The 19,437-nt window shown below is 38.0% G+C and overlaps 1 protein-coding gene across 1 annotated transcript; it reads left to right on the top strand.

Moving 5' to 3' along the window:
* Positions 1 to 2,075: 2,075 nt before the first annotated feature.
* E2F8 (E2F transcription factor 8) lies at positions 2,076 to 18,321 on the top strand (the record flags this gene model as incomplete). Its single annotated transcript, XM_083348495.1, has 12 exons — positions 2,076 to 2,093; positions 4,910 to 5,170; positions 5,372 to 5,528; positions 8,045 to 8,332; positions 9,492 to 9,653; positions 10,929 to 11,066; positions 11,329 to 11,529; positions 13,070 to 13,148; positions 14,194 to 14,656; positions 15,725 to 15,809; positions 16,122 to 16,486; positions 18,238 to 18,321. 12 exons carry the CDS (start codon positions 2,076 to 2,078, stop codon positions 18,319 to 18,321), a joined length of 2,301 nt encoding a protein of 766 aa, XP_083204621.1.
* Positions 18,322 to 19,437: the final 1,116 nt, after the last annotated feature.

The raw sequence follows: 19,437 nt of genomic DNA, 5'->3' as shown, positions 1-19,437 counted from the left end.
AGACGCTGAGGACTCTTCTTAAGGAAAACCTGCCTTTTACTCTGCTCTGCAAGAAAGCAGATGAAGCGCTTCGGCCGTACTTGTTTAGTCAGATTCACACATCCTCGGTATTGAGCCTTTAACCGGCCAACCCGGAAGACCGAGGGAAGCAAAAGACACCCAAAGCTACACGAAACGACGTTTTTAAGCGCTACCGAACGAATTCTCAATTTTCTTCCCGCTCCCCCCCCCCACATTTCCCTCCCAGTCCAAGAGAAAAAAACACTTGATTGGCCAAGAGGGGAAACCTTCTGAGGATCTGATTGGTTGGAAACTTTTATTTCTCTCCCTCGCCGTATTGTACTCTTCTGCCTGATGAATTCAAATCGCTCCTGGGACGGGAGGGAAGAAAGTTGAAAGAAGGGCGCGCGGTTTCGTCTGAATGGTGGCAGCTCTGCCTTTAAAGCTTTCGCATCTGGGTGCAAGGCAAATGGAGAAGGCGGAAGGGAGCCAATACAGTAGGGCACTGTACAGTACAATAATCCTGGTGGCGCCAAATGTTTAAACGGAGCGGCGAGATGCCTCCGCCCCACCCCCTTCTCTCAAGAGCCAATCGGAAACGAGATGGCGAAGAATGGGGAGGAGCCCGGTCCGAATGATGGAGCGCGGGGAGAATTCTCAAGTTGGAAGCGAAGGAGGAAGTTTGGTGGCCGGTGTCGAGGGCTGCTCGTCCGAAGTAGGTGAGTGGGCTCCAGGGAAAGGGGACGGTACTGCAGCAGAAGATTGCTGGGCATGGCTGGCACCGAAGTCGCCTCGGCCAGATGGGCGCCGGACCAGTTTGATAAAATAAAATTAAAAACCGTTCCTGGAAGCCTGGAGAAAAGTTGGGTTTATTCGAAGCAACGTAGGAAGCAGCGAGAACAGAAATTGTAATCTTTTTTTAAAAAAAAAATCTTTATTAAATTTGAGAAAGAAACAATAAAATATAGCCGAAGGGAAGGGAACAACAAGGACAACTAAAAAAGTGACCCCCAAAAAACCTCGGTATCTGTTAGAGAGGCACATTTGAAGGACTTGTTTTAGCTACTGCACTGGACTGTCGTGATTTTTGTTACTGTAGTCTCGACCAACGAACGTGCCTAGGTAGGAATTATAAAAAAAAGCGCAACCACAAACGTCTCTCAGTGTGACACTGCTCGTCCTTGAGTGTCGTGAACATGAATGTAAAGCTGCACTGTGCCAGATGTAGCATCGCTGGAAATGTTTGTCTTATTATAAACCCTGTAGTCTTTATTGTATTGTTAGGCTACTTGTCATACAACACTCAAGGCAACTTCTCTTTTACAAAAACAGACCCTTGTAAAATTTGTCTTGAAAGGCAATATAAGGTCTGTCAAATTAAATTTAGTTCCTCCTATGCTACACTTACAATCCTGTTTTGTACTTTTGTGGGATTGCCACTTCTATCCATTCCCTCACATCTTCTACGAAACATGGGAAAAATGATAAATACTGCTCAAAAGACAAAGTGGCCAAACACTGCTGTTTGAGAACGTTGCATTTTCTTCTAGAAAATAATTGCTTTTATTTAGTTCCCCCTTGCACTAATACTTTTCAGCGGAAGCAACATTATGCAAAGCATAGAAAATCTTCTCTATTGTGAATATCATAAATAAAGCCCATAAATATTAACATCTACCTTCCATTATGGCTATGGTAAAATAAGTTTTTTACACAATGCTTTTCAGTAAGCCTGTGAAGGATAGTTCAGGACATTGCTCAGAGTCACTTTGTGTGAGATGGGCAACAATAAAAAGTAGATTGTAGTAGAAATATCAGAAAGAGATGCCAGCCTTTATTATGCCGATAACAAAACATTCTGAAGTAGCAGTAAGGACAGTACTGGTCTAAAAATGTTGATACTCTTAGTGAATTTAAATCCAGATTTCTCTCCAATTCTAATTTCTTCATTAAAAGTTCATGTGTTAACTAATTTCTTTTTTCTTTCAGAATGCTAAAAATCATATCCCAGCATATAAGCCAACATAATGTGTAATTAAACAAATGTATATAAAGCTGAAGCTAATAGTGGCAATATGAATAAAGAGAACAAGGTAATTTATCTAAGCCCTTTCAAACTATCTTTTGTCATCTCTTATATCTTATATTCAAATTATAGGCCAATGTTGTTTGCAAATTGCAGTGTAAGAATACCTGAAGCAACCCCAGGGTCATTCATTGTTATGTTTTAGATATCCTGTGTTTTGATGGAGCAATATGGCTATATGTCACTCTTGACATAAAAGAAGGAGATAAGAAAATAGCTTACTAGGGACAAACATTTTTCCTTGCCTATCTGATGTTGTCCTCTTACGTCTTTTTTTTTTTGCCATTGGCTATTTTAAGACAATTTTACAGCAATTGTGTGCACTGTCAAGTATAATATGCTTCAAAGTTGCAGTACTGTCAGTTTCTCTTATGAAAAAAGGAAGTTACACTCTATCTATATGTGCACAGAAATCAAGGCAGGGTGTTTTTTTATAGACATTGAGAAACTGTACCTCTCCCCTCAAGTCATGCTTGGTTGTCTCATCCCAGGCAGTGTTTCTGGGACAAATGTGCAAAGAATGACAGATATAAATGCCAAGAATATATAATCCCAGCAGGGTCACTCAACGCGTGAAGGTCACACAGCTGTCTAGCTAAAGCAAGTAGGCATCTGTATTAAGTGGCTGCTTGGTTGGATGAGATGGCGTGCTTCAGTTCTTCTTCTCTTAATGCTTGTTGTCCAGCTGGATCTCAGAGGTGTGCCTTCTCCATTGCTGCCTAGGCCATTTGGAATAGCCTCTGTGATTCTCAGAGCCCCTATCTTTTTAGCCTTTCAGAAAGTAATTAAGAGCAGGCTTCTTCCCCACCCCCAAATCATTGGAGTAGTTTGGGATGGGTCAACAGAGTTGATGGGATGTTAGAAAAATATCCTTTCTAAGAGTAATTTTGCTGTTTTAGGGGTTTTGTTGTGAGCTGCCTAGGATTATTTTATATAACATAGCAATACACTTAGACTTATATAAAGCCCTCTCTAAGCAGTTTTACAGAGTCAGCATATTGCCCTCAACAATCTGAGCCTTCATTTTACCGACCTCAGAAAGATGGAAGCCTGAGTCAATCTTGAGCCGGTGAGAATCGAACTGCTGGCAACTGGCAGTCAGCAGAAGTAGCCTGCAGTACTGCATTTTAACCACTACGCTACCACGGCTTTTATAGACACCTATATAAGTTGTATAAATTAATATAGAAATAAAACATTCCTGTATTTTACCAAGTAAGGTATTTGAATAGAAAAAAAAATAACAAGATAGTGCTGGATGACAGGCCTCTTAAGTGGCACACAATCTGTGAGTGAGAAAAGCTGAGAATCTTTTAGAATACTAATGTGTTCATGGCGTGGTTAGATTGAAGCCTTTGGAATATCTAGCTGATATATATATATATATACAGTGTATATGTGTGTGTGTGTATATATATATATATCACATTATATATATATCACATATATTACATATATATATATATATATATATATATATATATATATGTGTGTGTGTGTGTGTGTGTGTGTGTGTGTGTGTGTGTATGTATGTGTGTATATATATATATATGATGTATTATGTGATTTATATGTGAGATATATATATCACATAATACATATATACATCAGATAGATAGATAGATATAGATATATCCATTTTCTATACCATAGAACTCAATATTGTTTGATTGAAATATTTAATAAATATAATAACTATGCTACAATAGTCTTTGCAATATATGTAATAACAGTGAGGAAAAGAGTGACATCAGTAATTTCTGCCTTAATTAATTTAAATGTTTCAAAGAGTTACATTGAAGTATAATATTTTATTATCTTCTGCTGGCCTCTGCAACATTGTTTAGCCAATTGAACTGAATGATGTCAAATATTCCAAATTGGTCCCATGCCTCTAAGAAACACTGTGCTACTGTTCAGACAAAGGATGAATATAGAAACACCATGTCCTTTTGTAACAGTTTATATAACTGCACTATATCAGTATACTAACTAATTCATTATCATTCTAAAAAATATAAAACATTACATTTTCAACAGAAGTACCCTGTAATTTGTTTTGCATTTCCCTATAGAACACTGAGGGACGTGGTGGCTCAGTGGGTTAGGACGCTAAGCTTGTCGATCAGAAGGTCGGCAGTTTGATGGGTCAAATCCCGAGTGCCGCGTAACAGAGTGAGCGCCTGTTACTCGTCCCAGCTTCTGCCAACCTAGCAGTTCGAAAGCACGTAAAAATGCAAGTAGAAAAATAGGGACCACTATGGTGAGAAGGTAACAGCGTTCCGTGCGCCTTTGGTGTCTAGTCATGCCGGCCACATGACCACGGAGATGTCCTTGGACAAGCGCTGGCTCTTTGGCTTTGAAACAGAGATGAGCACCGGCCCCTAGAGTCAGAAACAACTAGCACGCATGTGCGGGGGAACCTGTACCTTTATAGAACACTGGCTGCATTCATGTATAACATTAATCCAGGAATGTTTACAATAGGGTATGCAGTGAAAAGCTAGGTCCCATTGGGACTGTTTGTATATTATTTTAAGCCAAGAAAACTTGATTAAAAATATCTTTGATTCTTGTATCATCTTTGGGCATTAATCGTTCTGATAAATGCTCAGGGTGAAAAAGAAAATAGGCTAGGTGTTTTAAATAAAAATGTGTTTTGTAAAATCCAGCAGAAATAAGTATCAGTTTTGGCCAAAAATACAGTAAGGTCAGTTTTGGCAACAAGGGTGTTTTTAAATATTACGATCAGGCTTTGAGTCAACATTTTAATGCTCAGTATTGTTCCATTTTTGAGTCACACTTTTTTCTTTCTTGGCTCAGGAAAATCAGTGTTTTGAAGTGCGTGAAAGCCCAGTCAAAACACCTCTAAAACAAAAAGCTGCCCCCAATTGGCTTTTGGCAGAGATCCAGCCTGCTGCTTCTGACCATCTGACAACACCACCAAAGCCCAATGAAAGTACTCCTGGCGATCCATGGACCCCAACCGCTAACCTTAAAATGCTGATTAGTGCAGCTAGTCCTGAGATTAGAAATCGAGAACAGGAAAAAAAATGGTCCGATAATAAAAGTGAAAGCCTTGAGGTAAAACATTTTTATTGTTTCATTTTGCCATACTTGTAGTAGTCATTGCTTCAACAATGAGATGAGTGGCATGTAAATTAAGTAAATAAATAAATGTAAAAACAAGACTAAATTATATATGTATTTTGAATGTACATTGCTTGACATTGTATTAATTCAATTATCCTCTGTGAGAGCTTTCCCTCCCCTTTCTCTCTGCAGGATCATTTGTCAGGAGAAGAATATGAAAAGTCTCAACCAAGCCGTAAAGAGAAAAGCCTTGGATTGCTGTGTCATAAATTCTTAGCTCGCTATTCCAGTTACCCCAATTTTTCTAAAAACAATGAAATATGTCTTGATCAGGTAGCAGAAGACCTAAGTAAGTTTGAGCATTGTGTCATCTTTTTTTTTCTGGGCAAATCTTATGGCTACTAAAAGGTGTGTATGGATGTGCAAAATTTATCAATTCAAGAATTAAAAATTCTACTCCTCTCCATATTTGCAGAATCTCTCCAGCTATGCTGTTCTGGAGTAATTTACAGTTTTTGAACATAAATCCTCCGAATTGGCAGCAACTGGAGTAGTCCTAAACAAGGTTATTTTGTTCATAGCACCATGTCTGGAGTTTCTCAAACCCCTTTTGGTTTGGAGGATTTACATTCCAAATATCTATTTTTTATTCTTTAGACTTATTTCAAATGGTAATAATGTTACTGTGTTTTGTATTATTTGTTTGTTCATCTTCTATTGCAGCCCATCTCAGTCAATGACTCAGGAAGGCTTACAGTTCATAAAATACATTATAATTAATTAAAATCTTTTAAACGAATAAAAACAGTAAAAAAAAAACATTAAAAACATCCAATTCAAGATACACAAGAGCAAGGTATTTGGCCTGTTAGCAATATAGCCAGGGCTTTGGCACATTCAGCTTGGGAACAGAGCCGGGTTATACATTATACATGCTTAGTGCTAGAAATACATTGCTTGTTTTAATTAACATATAAATCTCTAAAATATATCTCCCTAAAGAATTATCACTTGCTAAATGCAGAGTTGTGAAAAGATAATTGGCTTTTCAAACCACAAAACAGCTAGATGTTTTGTTCTCTGATATCTTTAAAAGGTCAATAATCATTTTTCCCCTTTCAACTTATTTTTATGCATATTAAAAAGGCCCAAGATACAAGAGTTTTGGAAACTAGTGTACATCAATAAATTTTGTAAAAACCACATAACTAGAAAGTATCAAACTAAACACATTAAAAAAATCTTCCTAGAAAATCTAGAACAGGGGTCCCAAATTCTTCAACATTGATTCTTTTGTGAAGTTTCAAATTATTCCTTAACCACCAAATATTTGTTATATGAGAATAATAAATACTATCTTAACAAATAGTGCTATGAAAAATAATAAAATAGGGACAACTCAAGGCTACCCTCGTTGGGGGCTGTCAATCCTCCCAGGTAAACAGATAGGAAACACAACCAGATGAATTAATTCTATTTTATTATAAAGCTGCACTAACAGATTCTTGCAAGTCTGAAAGTACAAACTTTCCACCATCACTTTTAACCACCTGATCAATTAGAACAGGGCCTTCCTAAATTTCTTTCTCTGACCATTAATCCATTGGGGGCCTCTCCTTCTCTTATCTAGTTTCCTAAGCAGCATCTTTTCTCATCCCTTGAGGTCATCCATACAGTCCATTACAGCAGCTGATCGCCCAACCCTGGGTAACACTGTTTTACCACTAGCCATCTTCAGGACTAGAGACTAGTATGGACCTCTTAGAGACTCTAAAAGATTAATTGACCCCCTAAAGGTAAAGGTTCCCCCGCACATGCGTGCTAGTCGTTTCCAACTCTAGGGGCCGGTGCTCATCTCTGTTTCAAAGCCGAAGAGCCAGCGCTTGTCCGAGGACGTCTCCGTGGTCATGTGGCTGGCATGACTAGACACCAAAGGCGCACGGAACGCTGTTACCTTCCCACCATAGTGTTCACTATTTTTCTACTTGCATTTTTACGTGCTTTCGAACTGCTAGGTTGGCAGAAGCTGGGACGAGTAACAGGCGCTCACTCTGTTACGTGGCACTCAGGATTCGACCCGCCAAACTGCCGACCTTCTGATCGACAAGCTCACCTTCATAACCCACTGAGCCACCGCGTCCCTCTTGAATTGACCCCTATCGATCTTCTATTATTTATCAACCACCTATTAACCTGCCCACCCCCATACAGATTCCCTTTTGACTGCTAACTATCAAACCTTTAGATAATTCCATTGACACTTGGGGATAATATTTGCTGGTTTGAGGAACTCTGATTTTTTTCGGGGGCGGGTTTACAGAGATATCTTTAAAAGCATATTATTTTATAGCCCAATTTATCAATCCCATCTGGGTGGTTTTAAAGAGACTTATGTTTATATTAACGGAACAAGATAGAAGCTACTGGGAGCCAATAAAACACTATTCATGTATTCTAGCAGTCAAGAAAAAAATGTTTTCAGGCTTCGATAATCAATGTATAAAGATCAATTATGTATCACCTCCTTTGCTTCCTCAAAAATAACTTACATTCAAATTGTTAATAATATTTATGGTTATATTTTATATGACCTTTTTACAACCCTGTAATCCCTTGATTCGGGGGGAGTGTCGGGATGATTGGCTGGAGCTGAGTGTTTACTGGCTGGATGCCAGTTCATAGAGGATAGTTTTTCTCTGCACTCTAGGAAAGAAACATCTGCTGCTACCTTTGATTATATTTTTCTATAATTGACGTCCTGTCATTAATTTTGACTGTTAAAGTATTTCAATCCATGCTTTAGGAAACTGATAAGATTGAAAAAGAAACTGTAAAATAATTTGTGATGTTTTTCCATCGTTACAGATATTGAGCGCAGGCGAATCTATGACATAATGAATGTATTAGAAAGTCTTCACATGGTGAGCCGATTTGCCAAAAACAGGTATTCCTGGCATGGGCGTCATAATCTTAAAAAAACACTGCAGGCTTTGAAAAAAGTAGCTGAGGAAAGCAAGTACTTGGAGCAAATCGAACTGACTAAAAAAGAAAAAAATGGGCAAGAGGATGGAAATATTGAATGGATGGCAAAGCACACTAGGTCAAATTATCACACAGATTTTGTGGAACTTCCTGGGATGGAACTTCAAGCAGGTAATTCTAGGAAAGGCATGTTTATAGATGGAGATGTCCTATGATTCCATTTGCTAAAATGCAGGAGTATAATCCTTTAGTTAGATTAACTATTTTTAAAAGCAGTTTTAACACCAGTGCTTAGAAAAATGGAAGATTGAAAAACTAATCTAAAAGACATTAACCTTCTCTCTGAGCCTTTTTCTAAAATCACATCTGGAATGGTGTGTGATATCATACCAGAATCAGCTAGGAATGGAATTGGAGATAAATATTGTAAAATCTATAAATAATCTGGCTGGAAAAAAATGCAGATAATCGTCCTTTAGTAACCACGCTTGGGTTTGTTAACCAAAGTGGTTGCTAACTGAACAGTCATCTGACCACAGCTGCTTTTGACTTTACTTCAGCTTTCCTTTGCTTTAAAGCCTCTGAAGGATATGAGCCCAGAAGGTGGGGAAAGTTTCTGAAACTTGACTCTTGAGGAAGCTGAGTAAAAGAGGAAATCTTATACCCTTTTTTCCTATTCCCCATTTTTTGGAATGCTCATTCTGACCCTGTGATAATTAATAACAAAGGAATTGATATTTGTGTTTACATTCATTGGAGGAGAAGAGATTACAAGAGAGTAAGTAGGTACACAGTAGAGGAAAAAAACATCAAAAGGAATGCACTAACACCAGAAGTTTCCCTAATGTGCCCGTTGTAAGCAGCTTAGTAAGCAAACAAAAGCCTTTACTGTGAAACTGATTAGAGTCTTGTCAATATCAGGCAGCAGTGCCAGAGAGCCTGAGGTTTCTAATCAGCTAAGTTCACAGAGCTAAGCTTGTTAACTTGTGGTTACTACTTTGTAGGGATGCACTATGCTGTGAAGAAAAGCAGCTAGGAAGAGAGCCTATTTAGGCATTTTTCTCTCTCTCTCTGAGGGGGTCATAAAGACAGGTATTGATCACAAAGTTATTTTTTTTATCGCCATCATAAATGCAAATGGTCACTATCTGAGGCAGTCTCAAAATGTGTACCTGTACATAATTTATTGATGCAAATATCAACAATTGATAAACTAAAACCTATCCAGTAATTAACCAAAATCAGATCCTAGTGAAATATGCCATTTTCCAATTACTAGGTGATTTGGATTTACTTCTATATTTGGTTGTTGTCTCTTTTCTTTGTACAGCTTCAGTAAATAGTCGCAAAGACAAGTCTTTAAGAGTGATGAGCCAGAAATTTGTAATGTTGTTTCTTGTGTCATATCCCCAAGTTGTGAGCCTTGAAGTTGCTGCTAAAAGTTTGATTGGCGAGGACCATTGTGAATCACTGGATAAAAGCAAGTTTAAAAGTAAGTGGTAAAAAGTCCTGTCTTGTGTGCCTGATTTAGTTTACATGATGAAAAAAGTTACGTTGAGCCATAAACTTATAAAAATTAACTTCCTTGCCTACCAGGAAGTTAACTGACCCCATTGCTACCAGAATTTTGTTGTGAAATTTCAATGGCAGGGTGCTAACAGGGTGTATACTGTATGCATTATGTACTGCCATGGTAAAACTGCATATGGATGATGGCAACATATGGATTGTGGACTGCTATGATAAACCATGGTTTTACATGAAACAGTGGCTGCATCCTCACAACATGATTAGGTTAAAAAAAACCAAACTATATTATGAGAATGTGTGACTACAGTCAATGTGATGAGAGTAATTGCACTGCTCAGAAAGCCTTCATCTTAAAAGTGCATCTCTCTTTGGGGTTTAAATTATCCATTATTATCTCTTAAGAAATCTTTTCTTACAGACTGGATGAAACCCTAATAAAAATTGCCTGGAAAATCTAATGTTCATTTTACTGCAGCCACCTGCTCCCATCTATTCAGCTTGTTTGCCCATCATGCTCTTTTTTTTCAAGCAGCAGAAATGATACTAAACCATCCCATCTTTGTGATAGACTGCTAGGATAATTGACCAAAATCTCAGTGACAACACTCCATAGCACTTCTGACATAACTGCTCAGGCCACCGTAACAAGCATTTGATTGGTTATTGACGTTGCTTCCCTTAGCTTTAAAGAAGAAAGCTTTCCCACAGTACTTTTATTGCTCTGCTCTGTTCTTTTTGATTCCTGGTTTTTAAAAACTTTCAGTCCTCCTCTTAATTTTCACTGAATAAAACAAAAATGTTGCATGCCTCTGTTGCTGTAAAAGGCATCCAAATCATTATAACGTGAATTGAGAATGTTCTTTCAAAGGCCATTCCTGGGAAGAAGGTTTAGGATCCATATTTCTATAACCTGCATTGAATAATTTTAATTCTCTGTTTTAAATTAGAATAATAATTGTAATTCTGTTTCCAAATCACTGCATTAAATATTTCTCCAAAGGGGGAAAAAAAGCAATTGTGTTTTAAGAATACTAAATATGGGGTTTGGTAGAATGCAAAATGTTGACTGTCCACCCTGGCCTGTTTATATGCCTTGTGTCAAAGATCCCTCAAACTGAAATGTTCCTGTTGTATCTACATTTAGAACAACATAGCAGGAAGGGGAGGAAAGACTCTAGCGTTAACAATTTTGAATTTCTGTTTTTATATTTTTCATTAGCTTTTTAACTTATTTCAGCTAAAATTCGAAGGCTGTATGATATTGCTAATGTTCTCAGTAGCCTTGAGCTCATCAAGAAGGTTCACATTGTAGAAGAGAAGGGCCGCAGACCAGCATTTAAATGGATAGGACCAAATGTTTTTTCTGATATTAAAGGTAGGTGCATTATTACTTTTGAACAACTAATATTAACTTCTGCTCACTTATGCTACTCCCAATCAATAAAAACCATATCAGAGTTAAGATGGTTAATTTCTCCTTGGGGGTCACTATATTAACATAATATATCAGCATGCATATTCATAATTAGAGGACTAATTACTCATTTTAACATAAATATTTAGAAGTGATAACTGTCAAAACCAAGAATATAAAAATAGTATATTAATGTTAGAATTCTCTGTAGATTGCATCATAGATACCCAGCCAAAATTGGATGCAATGCCACTTGCTGTGGAAGATAAATCTTTTAAAGAACGTTGTTCTAAGAATCTATTCCCTAATAATAGCAAACAATTTTTCACACGGCATCCATCTTTGATAAAACCGGCAAAGAGTAAAGAAAATGATCCGAGAAAGAGTCATTCGGCTCCAGGAAGCCCTGTCAAAAAACATTCAGGTATGTAGGATACAAAATGTTTCATATAGTTCTGGAAAAAAATATTAAAATAAGGAATGGTGGTATTTGTTCATAATTTCTTTCTGTAGAATACAAAACGTGTAAATATGGTTCATAAGCAGAGGATGTTATCTCCAAATCTGTTTTTTTGTTTTTGAGCAGTTTTTCTGACTACAGGTAGTCCTTGACTTACAACAGTTCATTTAGTGACTGTTTGAAATTACAACATCATTGAAAAATGTGACTTATGACCGTTTTTCATAGTTACAACCTTTACGGCATCCCCATGAACATGTGATCAAAATTCAGATGCTTGGCAATTGGTTCATTGGAATAGAATAAACCTGGAAGGGACCTTGGAGGTCTTCTAGTCCAGCCCCCTGCTCAAGCAGGAGAACCTGACAAGTGACTGTCCAGTCTCTTCTTAAAAACCTCCAGTGATGGAGCACCCACAACTTCTGAAGGCAAGCTGTTCCACCAGTTAATTGTCCTCACTGTTAGGAAGTTTCTCCTTAATTCCAGGTTGCTTCTCTCTTTGATCAGTTTCCAACTATTGTTTCTTGTCCTGTCCTGTGGTGCTTTGGTGAATAGTTTGACCCCCTCTTCTTTGTGGCAGCCCCTCTAATACTGGAATACTGCTATCATGTCACCCCTCTTCTTCATATACTTTAGTCTCCAGGCCTTTGATCATCTTAGTTGCTCTTCTCTGAACTTTTTCCAAGGTATCAACATCTTTTTTGTGATAAGGTGACCAAAATTGGCTGCAGTATTACAGGTTTGTGGTCTTACTAGGGTTTTATAAAGCGGTACTAATACTTTGCGTGATCTTGATTCTATGCCTCTGTTTATACAACCCAGGATTGTATTAGCTTTTTTTGCTGCTGCTGCACACTGCTGGCTCATAGTCAAGTGATCGTCCACTAGGACTCCAACTCTCACAGTTAAGTGTTTTTAAGCCAGGTCTCGCCCAATCTGTACTTAAACATATTCATGACTTTTGCTGAATACCGGGGTCATGAGATCCCCTTTTGCAACCTTCTGACAAGCAAAATCAATGGGGAAGCCAGATTCACTCAACAACCAGGTTACTAACTTATCAACTGCAGCGATTCACTTAACAAGTGTGGCAAGAAAAGTTGTAAAATGGGGCAAAATTCACTTAACAACAGAAATTTGGGGCTCAATTGTGATTGTAACTCAAGGACTACCTGTACTTGTTTTATAAGAATGAAATATATTTGTGTGTGTGTGTGTGTGTGTGTGTGTGTGTGTGTGTGTGTGTGTGTGTGTGTGTTCCACTTGGAGGTTTGCTTTAGGTAGATAAAATAAATTGATAAGGAGATACATATAACATCTCTCTCTGTCATCTTATCTCTTCATGGAACAAGCTGTGTCAAGGATACTAATTTAGATCATAAGGAAAGGCTATAAGCCAAAACCATGTAAGTACCATCAATGATGGACTTTAGAAGGAGGTTCAGTTGGATCTAAATCTTAAATAATATGTAAGTTAAATGCTTCTGTTTCTTTTCTTATAAAGACTCAAATCGTTCAACTTTTCCAAGCAAGATGGCTCAACTTGCAGCAATATGCAAGCAACAATTAGATGAACAATCAAGGTATATTTCTGCACAAGGCATGGTGGTTGCTAATTAATGTAATAAACTAAACTATCTGTTGAAATCAGCAGTTTATAGCTGCTGTTTATACCAGTGGTGACGAACCTATGGCACGGGTGCCAGAGGCGGCACTCGGAGCCCTCTCTGTGGGCACCCACGCCATGCCCTGGAGGTGGCAACCAGCCGCCTGCTAACGTGGCCGGATGCATCCCAGCACGGCTGGTTTCCCTCCCCCCCATCCCGTCCTTCCTGGCCTCGCATGCTCTCCTTTTCCCAGGCACGACCCACTGCATCGCCTCCTCAGCTGTCATCTGGCCATCCAGCTCAGAGGCGGCTTCTTTGAACTGCTGGCGACGGGCTGCGGAGCCCCAGAGTGTGCCGGTTGAGGGGCCGGCAGGCTGTGGCTACTGAGGGACACCATCAGTCCCCATGCGCTCACAGGCTTCTGTGTGCAAGGGCCGATGGTGTCAGGCAGCAGCCACCCCAGTCCTTGCCTTGCCCCATGGCAATGGCACCCCCACCCTGCCTCGCCTCACCCTGCAGGACAAGCCTCCTGCCTACCACCCCACCTGCCAGAGACCCCCTGGGTATTCTACATCCCTGCCCACCCCCCACAGGTGTCCCTCCCCACGAGCAACATTGAGGTGACCACGCCCACCTTCACCACACCCACCCAATCTGCCATGAGCACCACAGCCATGCCCACCCAGTAGGCCACGCCCACCTGGCACCCAGCAATAAATAAGTGGGTTTGGGGTTGCAGTTTGGGCACTCGGTCTCTAAAAGGTTCTCCATCACTGGTTTATACCAACAGTTAACATCATTATGACATAGTAATATCACCACAGCTTCTAAAATCTGAAGTCTATTGACTTTTTTTACTTACTATTTACTTTTACTTACACTTCATAATGTAGTTATTGTAAATATTAGAAATATATAAATATATAGGGGGTGTTATTTTCCAGAAGGTTTTATTGTCTTGTGCTGCCTATCAGGAGAGAAAATTTGGATTAAAGACTTAACACTGAACTCATTTTTTTAGGGAATGTGAAAAGGTAAAAAAGAAATTGGAAGAGACTTCGCCTTCTGAAGCTCGTCGGAAGCCCAAAGCAGTCTTGTTACCTTCTCAAGCTGCAATCTTATCCCCGACCCTCAACTCAATACGTCCCCCTGTCCTTTCTACTCTGCCATATGCAGCATATCTGAATCCGTCCCAAATACAGGTAGTGACCACATATCCAAGTTACATGGTATATCCAGTTTCTACTACTAATGTGACCAAAATTAAGACTCCTGTGGAAACTCTCACTGAAACATTTACGAAAGACAGTTTTAATGATTGGAAAAAAGCTGAAGAGCTGCAACTCTGGCTAACTAAGGAACCCTGTGGAACAACAGATGATTTGATATCTGGGAAATGTTTTAAAAGATCTAACCTTCTACTAGAGGATGGTCCAATTAAAAAATGTAAGAGTGAAAAGACGGAACTTCAAGATTCACTGCTGGTAAGTGTGTCTTTAGGTGTAATTGTTCCAGGTGTTAAATAATTTTCTGTTGCAGAAAAACCTAAGAACATTTCACAAGTCATTCTTAAATTACATAGGATACTACAGAAAGCCCAGGAGAAAGTATTTAATAAACGCGGCTACTCCAATGCCTTTCCTGTGCATTCATTTTTCTTACCCATGAAAGCAGCTTTTTTTAGCGATAAAGCAACCAAAATATTATATATTTAAAACATACCAAAGCTCTCTAAAGCAGAATTCTAAATTCCTATATATTTCAGGGTAAGTCTGTTAAAGATAAAAATCACCAGGGTGCTGTAACTTCTCATGTCAATCAGGAAGTCTTAATTTCACCAGTCACTAAGCAAAATTAAACAGAGAATAAACAGAGAAAAGAAATTCAGTTGTAAACAGGAGGAGCAAGGAGATACTTTTAAATACGATCAACTCAGCAGGGCACAGAAAATGCCTCCAGGATTTGCAGCTCCTCTACCAAAGGCACGTTCCCTGTCAGACATTACACAGTTATATCTTCTCCTGAAAGGCTCAGGAGTTTAATAATACTCATTCAAAAGATGTTTTTCTTTTCATACTAAAGTATGAAAGTATCTTCAAGATCAGTGCAGGAGGTAGCAATGATAGCAACCACAGATACAGGCCCATTTTTGTTCTTTAGTTTTATACCGTATTAAGGTTTAGTTTTATACCGTATCAAGGTTGACTCAGCCTTCCATCCTTCCGAGGTAGGTAAAATGAGGACCCAGATTGTTGGGGGCAATAAGCTGACTTTGTAATAATGCCGCTTGGGGTGTGTGTGTGAAAGCCCTAATAAGCAGGCATATACATAGAATGAAGGCTACTGCTAAGTTTGTAAGTCGCCCTGAGTCTTCGGAGAAGGGCGGGATATAAATGGAATTAAAATTAAATTAAATTAAATTACATGCAGACTATGGTTACATCTTGTTGGAAAGCTAGTTTGCTCTAGTGATTAAGGCACCAGGTTAGAAACCAGGAGGCTATGAGTTCTGTAGTCCTATTACCTCTCTTATGTTTCCTCAGGATATCAAGGTCCCCGGTGACGTTGCTGTGTCCGGTAAGGAGGAAACAGAGTTTTTTTCAGTGGAAAAGAAATCCTACAGTTCTTCCAATCTAGGTAAGTTATATGTTGACCATGCCACAGGATTATTCAAAGTTAATTCATTTTGACATCTTCTATCAGTGGTTAAGGAATACAGGGATTTAACAATGAAACCAGATAAAATGACTATATACTGTATGAAGTTTCTGGCTGCATAGAGGTTGGGTCAATAGCTCTTAAACCCATTGCTTCTTCATGCTTAATTGCCACCTTCTCCAAACTCACAGTAGCTGGTGGAACTAAACTGCTTTTTGCGTATTAATACAGGTTGCATGGCATAAAGTACGTTCCCTTGTAATAGTGTGTTCTCTCTCTTCTTTGCTATAGGTCAGATTCCAGTGACATCTAATTTCCCTACTTTTCAAACACCTCTTAACCTAATGCTACCGCCACCTTCTGTAGCAACCACATCCTCAGGGAATGGTGCTGTTGCGTCAGTCCAGGTTAACCCTACCCCGCCTCAGAGCACCTTAGTTCTGAACATTATGCTACAACAGTTAGGAATGATGCCAGCCAATGTACAGATGTCTGCAGATCACCTACATCGATCTGCTTTCATCTGTCAAGGAGCAGAACATGTTAGCCCTGTCCCAGTAAGTGTAGGATTGCAGCAAGCGACTGTATCGCAGAATGTCTTACTAAGGGATTACCGAGATTTACATGAAGAATTGGTTCCAACTGTTCCTCAGGAGGTAAGAAGATTCTTTTAAAAAAATATTAAGTAATTGGGGCTCTGCCAATCCTTTCAAAGAGGCACAGAAGTGCATACTAGAGCATTCCTTGAGCTTTTAACTGGCTGGTCATCTGTTTTGGCTCTTAGAATGTGAAATACTTGCCTAAGCAAAAATATCTGATTAACAAGTACGTATATAAAACACATTAGAATCCTAAGAAAAGCAGCAAGAGGACCATTGAAAAAACTGAATATTGTAACTGCTTTGCATTTTTCTAATTGGTAGCCTGCACAGTACTTGCATTGCTTAAGCCTCTAATAAGAAGCAGCCTAACATACTGCAATCTGAACTCTAAATAAATATTTCTCATTGTATATCAATGATAACAAGTATATATTGTACATTACAGAAATACTTTTTAAAAGTGCCTAAATATCCCATATATACTTGTGTATAAGCCCATAGGTTGTCTCATATTCAGTTATATTTGATTTTATAATGGAATTTGGAAAAAAATATAAATTATTCCTTATACTTTTGCCAAATTTTAAAATATTTTACTAGCTTTAAGAGAAACAAAACCACTATATTCTTATTAAGACATTTTTAGAATTAAATATGGTTTTTAGACTTAAGTTGACATACAAAAATTCTGTTATTAGTTGAAGGGGATATTAGGAATAATAGAAATTAATAATGGAACTAAATATATGAATGTATTCTACTGAGGCTCATAATAAAAAATACACATGTATACTTTTTAAAATGCTTTTCCTTTTATTAAGTTGTAGTGTGTATAAGACTAAACATTATTCTGAAGGGCATTTATTCCCTTGCAATAACATAAAGTTGCTAGACCAATGTAGGAGAGACTTCCACAAAACTTTCCAATTCTGGAGCTTACCTGAGGCTTTTTCTTTCAGTGAGCTAGCATTGATCCTAGAAATTGCAGCCTAATGCAATTGATAAAATAACTGTACATTGTACTACTAATACTTGGCTGTGTTCTGATCCAACTGAAATTTATCAACTGTCCTTAAAAGCAGCTCTGCATAAAATCCTTTGCTATATCTAATCTGTATGACATCAGTGTATGACTTGCAGAGAATAATTCTTAGCTTTTCACAAAGAGGGAAAGGTGATTAGACCCAGATAATACTTAGACACCTTAGACCAGCATCTCCAGCCTTTCTGGCTTTGCAGACCAGCGGAGGGAGGACGAGAGGGAATGGTTCCATGTGAGCAGCTGGCGAGTGCCTGCTCAGCTCCATTTGCACAAGTGGCTGGCAAATGGAGCTGTGTGCATGCTCACCCATGTGCAAGTGGAGTTTGCATGTGCATGCTCACACGCCACTTCTGTGGCCTGGTTCCGAATGGGCAGCAAACCTATAGTGGGCTGTGGCCCAGGGGTTGGGGACTCCTACCTTAGACAACGTGATATCTAGTGGAACTGGTAGCTGTGACATTGGTTCTTCAATTGTAACTCCTTCCAAGCCTTGTTGTTACCTATCCAGAACATTTCATTTAGGTCAAATATTAGCATACTGTATATGTATCCAAGAAACACTTTTAAAATTCTACATCTCCCTGTGGTGAAAAGCAAAGATATAGCAGCATGCTGATTAATTGTGTACCATCAAGTCCCAGGTAGAATGATCTGCATACTAACAATAATAAACTAAATATGTCTCTTATTTATTTCATGCTAAAGAACTTAAGTTTCTTTAGCTGGTTAGCTTACAAATATCATTTTCCCCCCTTTCATCTAGACCAGTGTTCCTGTGACATTCAAAGATTCTAAGAAAGGCAATGAAACGTCAAGTGATCGAAGCCTAGATCCTGGCTCTCATTGATCCTCTTGTGAATCAGAAGGAATTTTCCCAAAACATTGCTAATTCTAAAGAAAATCAAAAGAACATACGTTTTCTCAAAGAAAATACTGTATCCCCACCTGCAACAAATATAATTGCAATACTTTGTTTCTGTCACATTAAAATTGTTCTTTGAAATTATTTTTAGGCATAGGGATGTGTTTTTTTCCCCATGCTAGATTTTGTTTTACTTTTATCTACAGTCATTTATTGAGCTACTCTTTTTTTGAATGAAGGATATCATTCATCAATATTTTTTAAAAAGTCATTTAGAATTTCATTGGCTATCTAACTATAACTTTATGAAATATAAAGCTAATAATACACAAAGAGTACATTCCAAGTACCAAGCCTAGACTGTTTTTAAAAATATAGAAGCTCTAGTTCTAAATGCCACAGTAATTCTTTGTTGTAAGTCTTGATATTTTATCATGTCAATGTAAATTAAATGCAATATATAATTTAATGTTTATTTAATTTATTTTAAATTAATAATTGGAATTATTTTTTTAAGTTTCTATGATAAATGTTCAAATGATTTCATAATCAATATCTTATGTCTTGTTTGTTGCAATACTCCCCAAATTTTGTTTCTAAATACAAATATTGTAAGTTCAGCCTGAAATCTCTAGGGTTTGAGTAGTCAGAGGTGGTTTGGGACAATTCTATGGATGATTGGTTAACTATCCTTTGGGCTTTTTTCCAACATGTTTTAAGTAGTTGGAAGTCAAGAGTATGCAATACCTTTATAAATTATTTCTCTGTTTTATTTCATGAAATCTTGCTTCTTTAACTCCTGGAAATTATCTTTATTGTGAATAGAAAAAATACAGTAATTGCTGTTTGTTGTTATATTACTGCAAAATCAGCCTCAGCAAATTATCTTTATTGTGTATAGAAAAAATACAGTAATTGCTGTTTGTTGTTATATTACTGCAAAATCAGCCTCAGCAAATTATCTTTATTGTGTATAGAAAAAATACAGTAATTGTTGTTTGTTGTTATATTACTGCAAAATCAGCCTCAGATCAAAAAGTATTTCCTTGAAAGTTACTATTCTGGTTCTGGCTCCTAAACAGAAATGTACCTGCAATTTCT

This window comes from Vipera ursinii (genome assembly GCF_947247035.1).
Source record: "Vipera ursinii genome assembly, chromosome: 1".
NCBI classification, from domain to species: Eukaryota; Metazoa; Chordata; class Lepidosauria; order Squamata; family Viperidae; genus Vipera; species Vipera ursinii.
The sequence above is the reverse complement of the archived record's forward strand: the minus strand, read 5'-3'. Positions and strand labels throughout refer to the sequence as shown.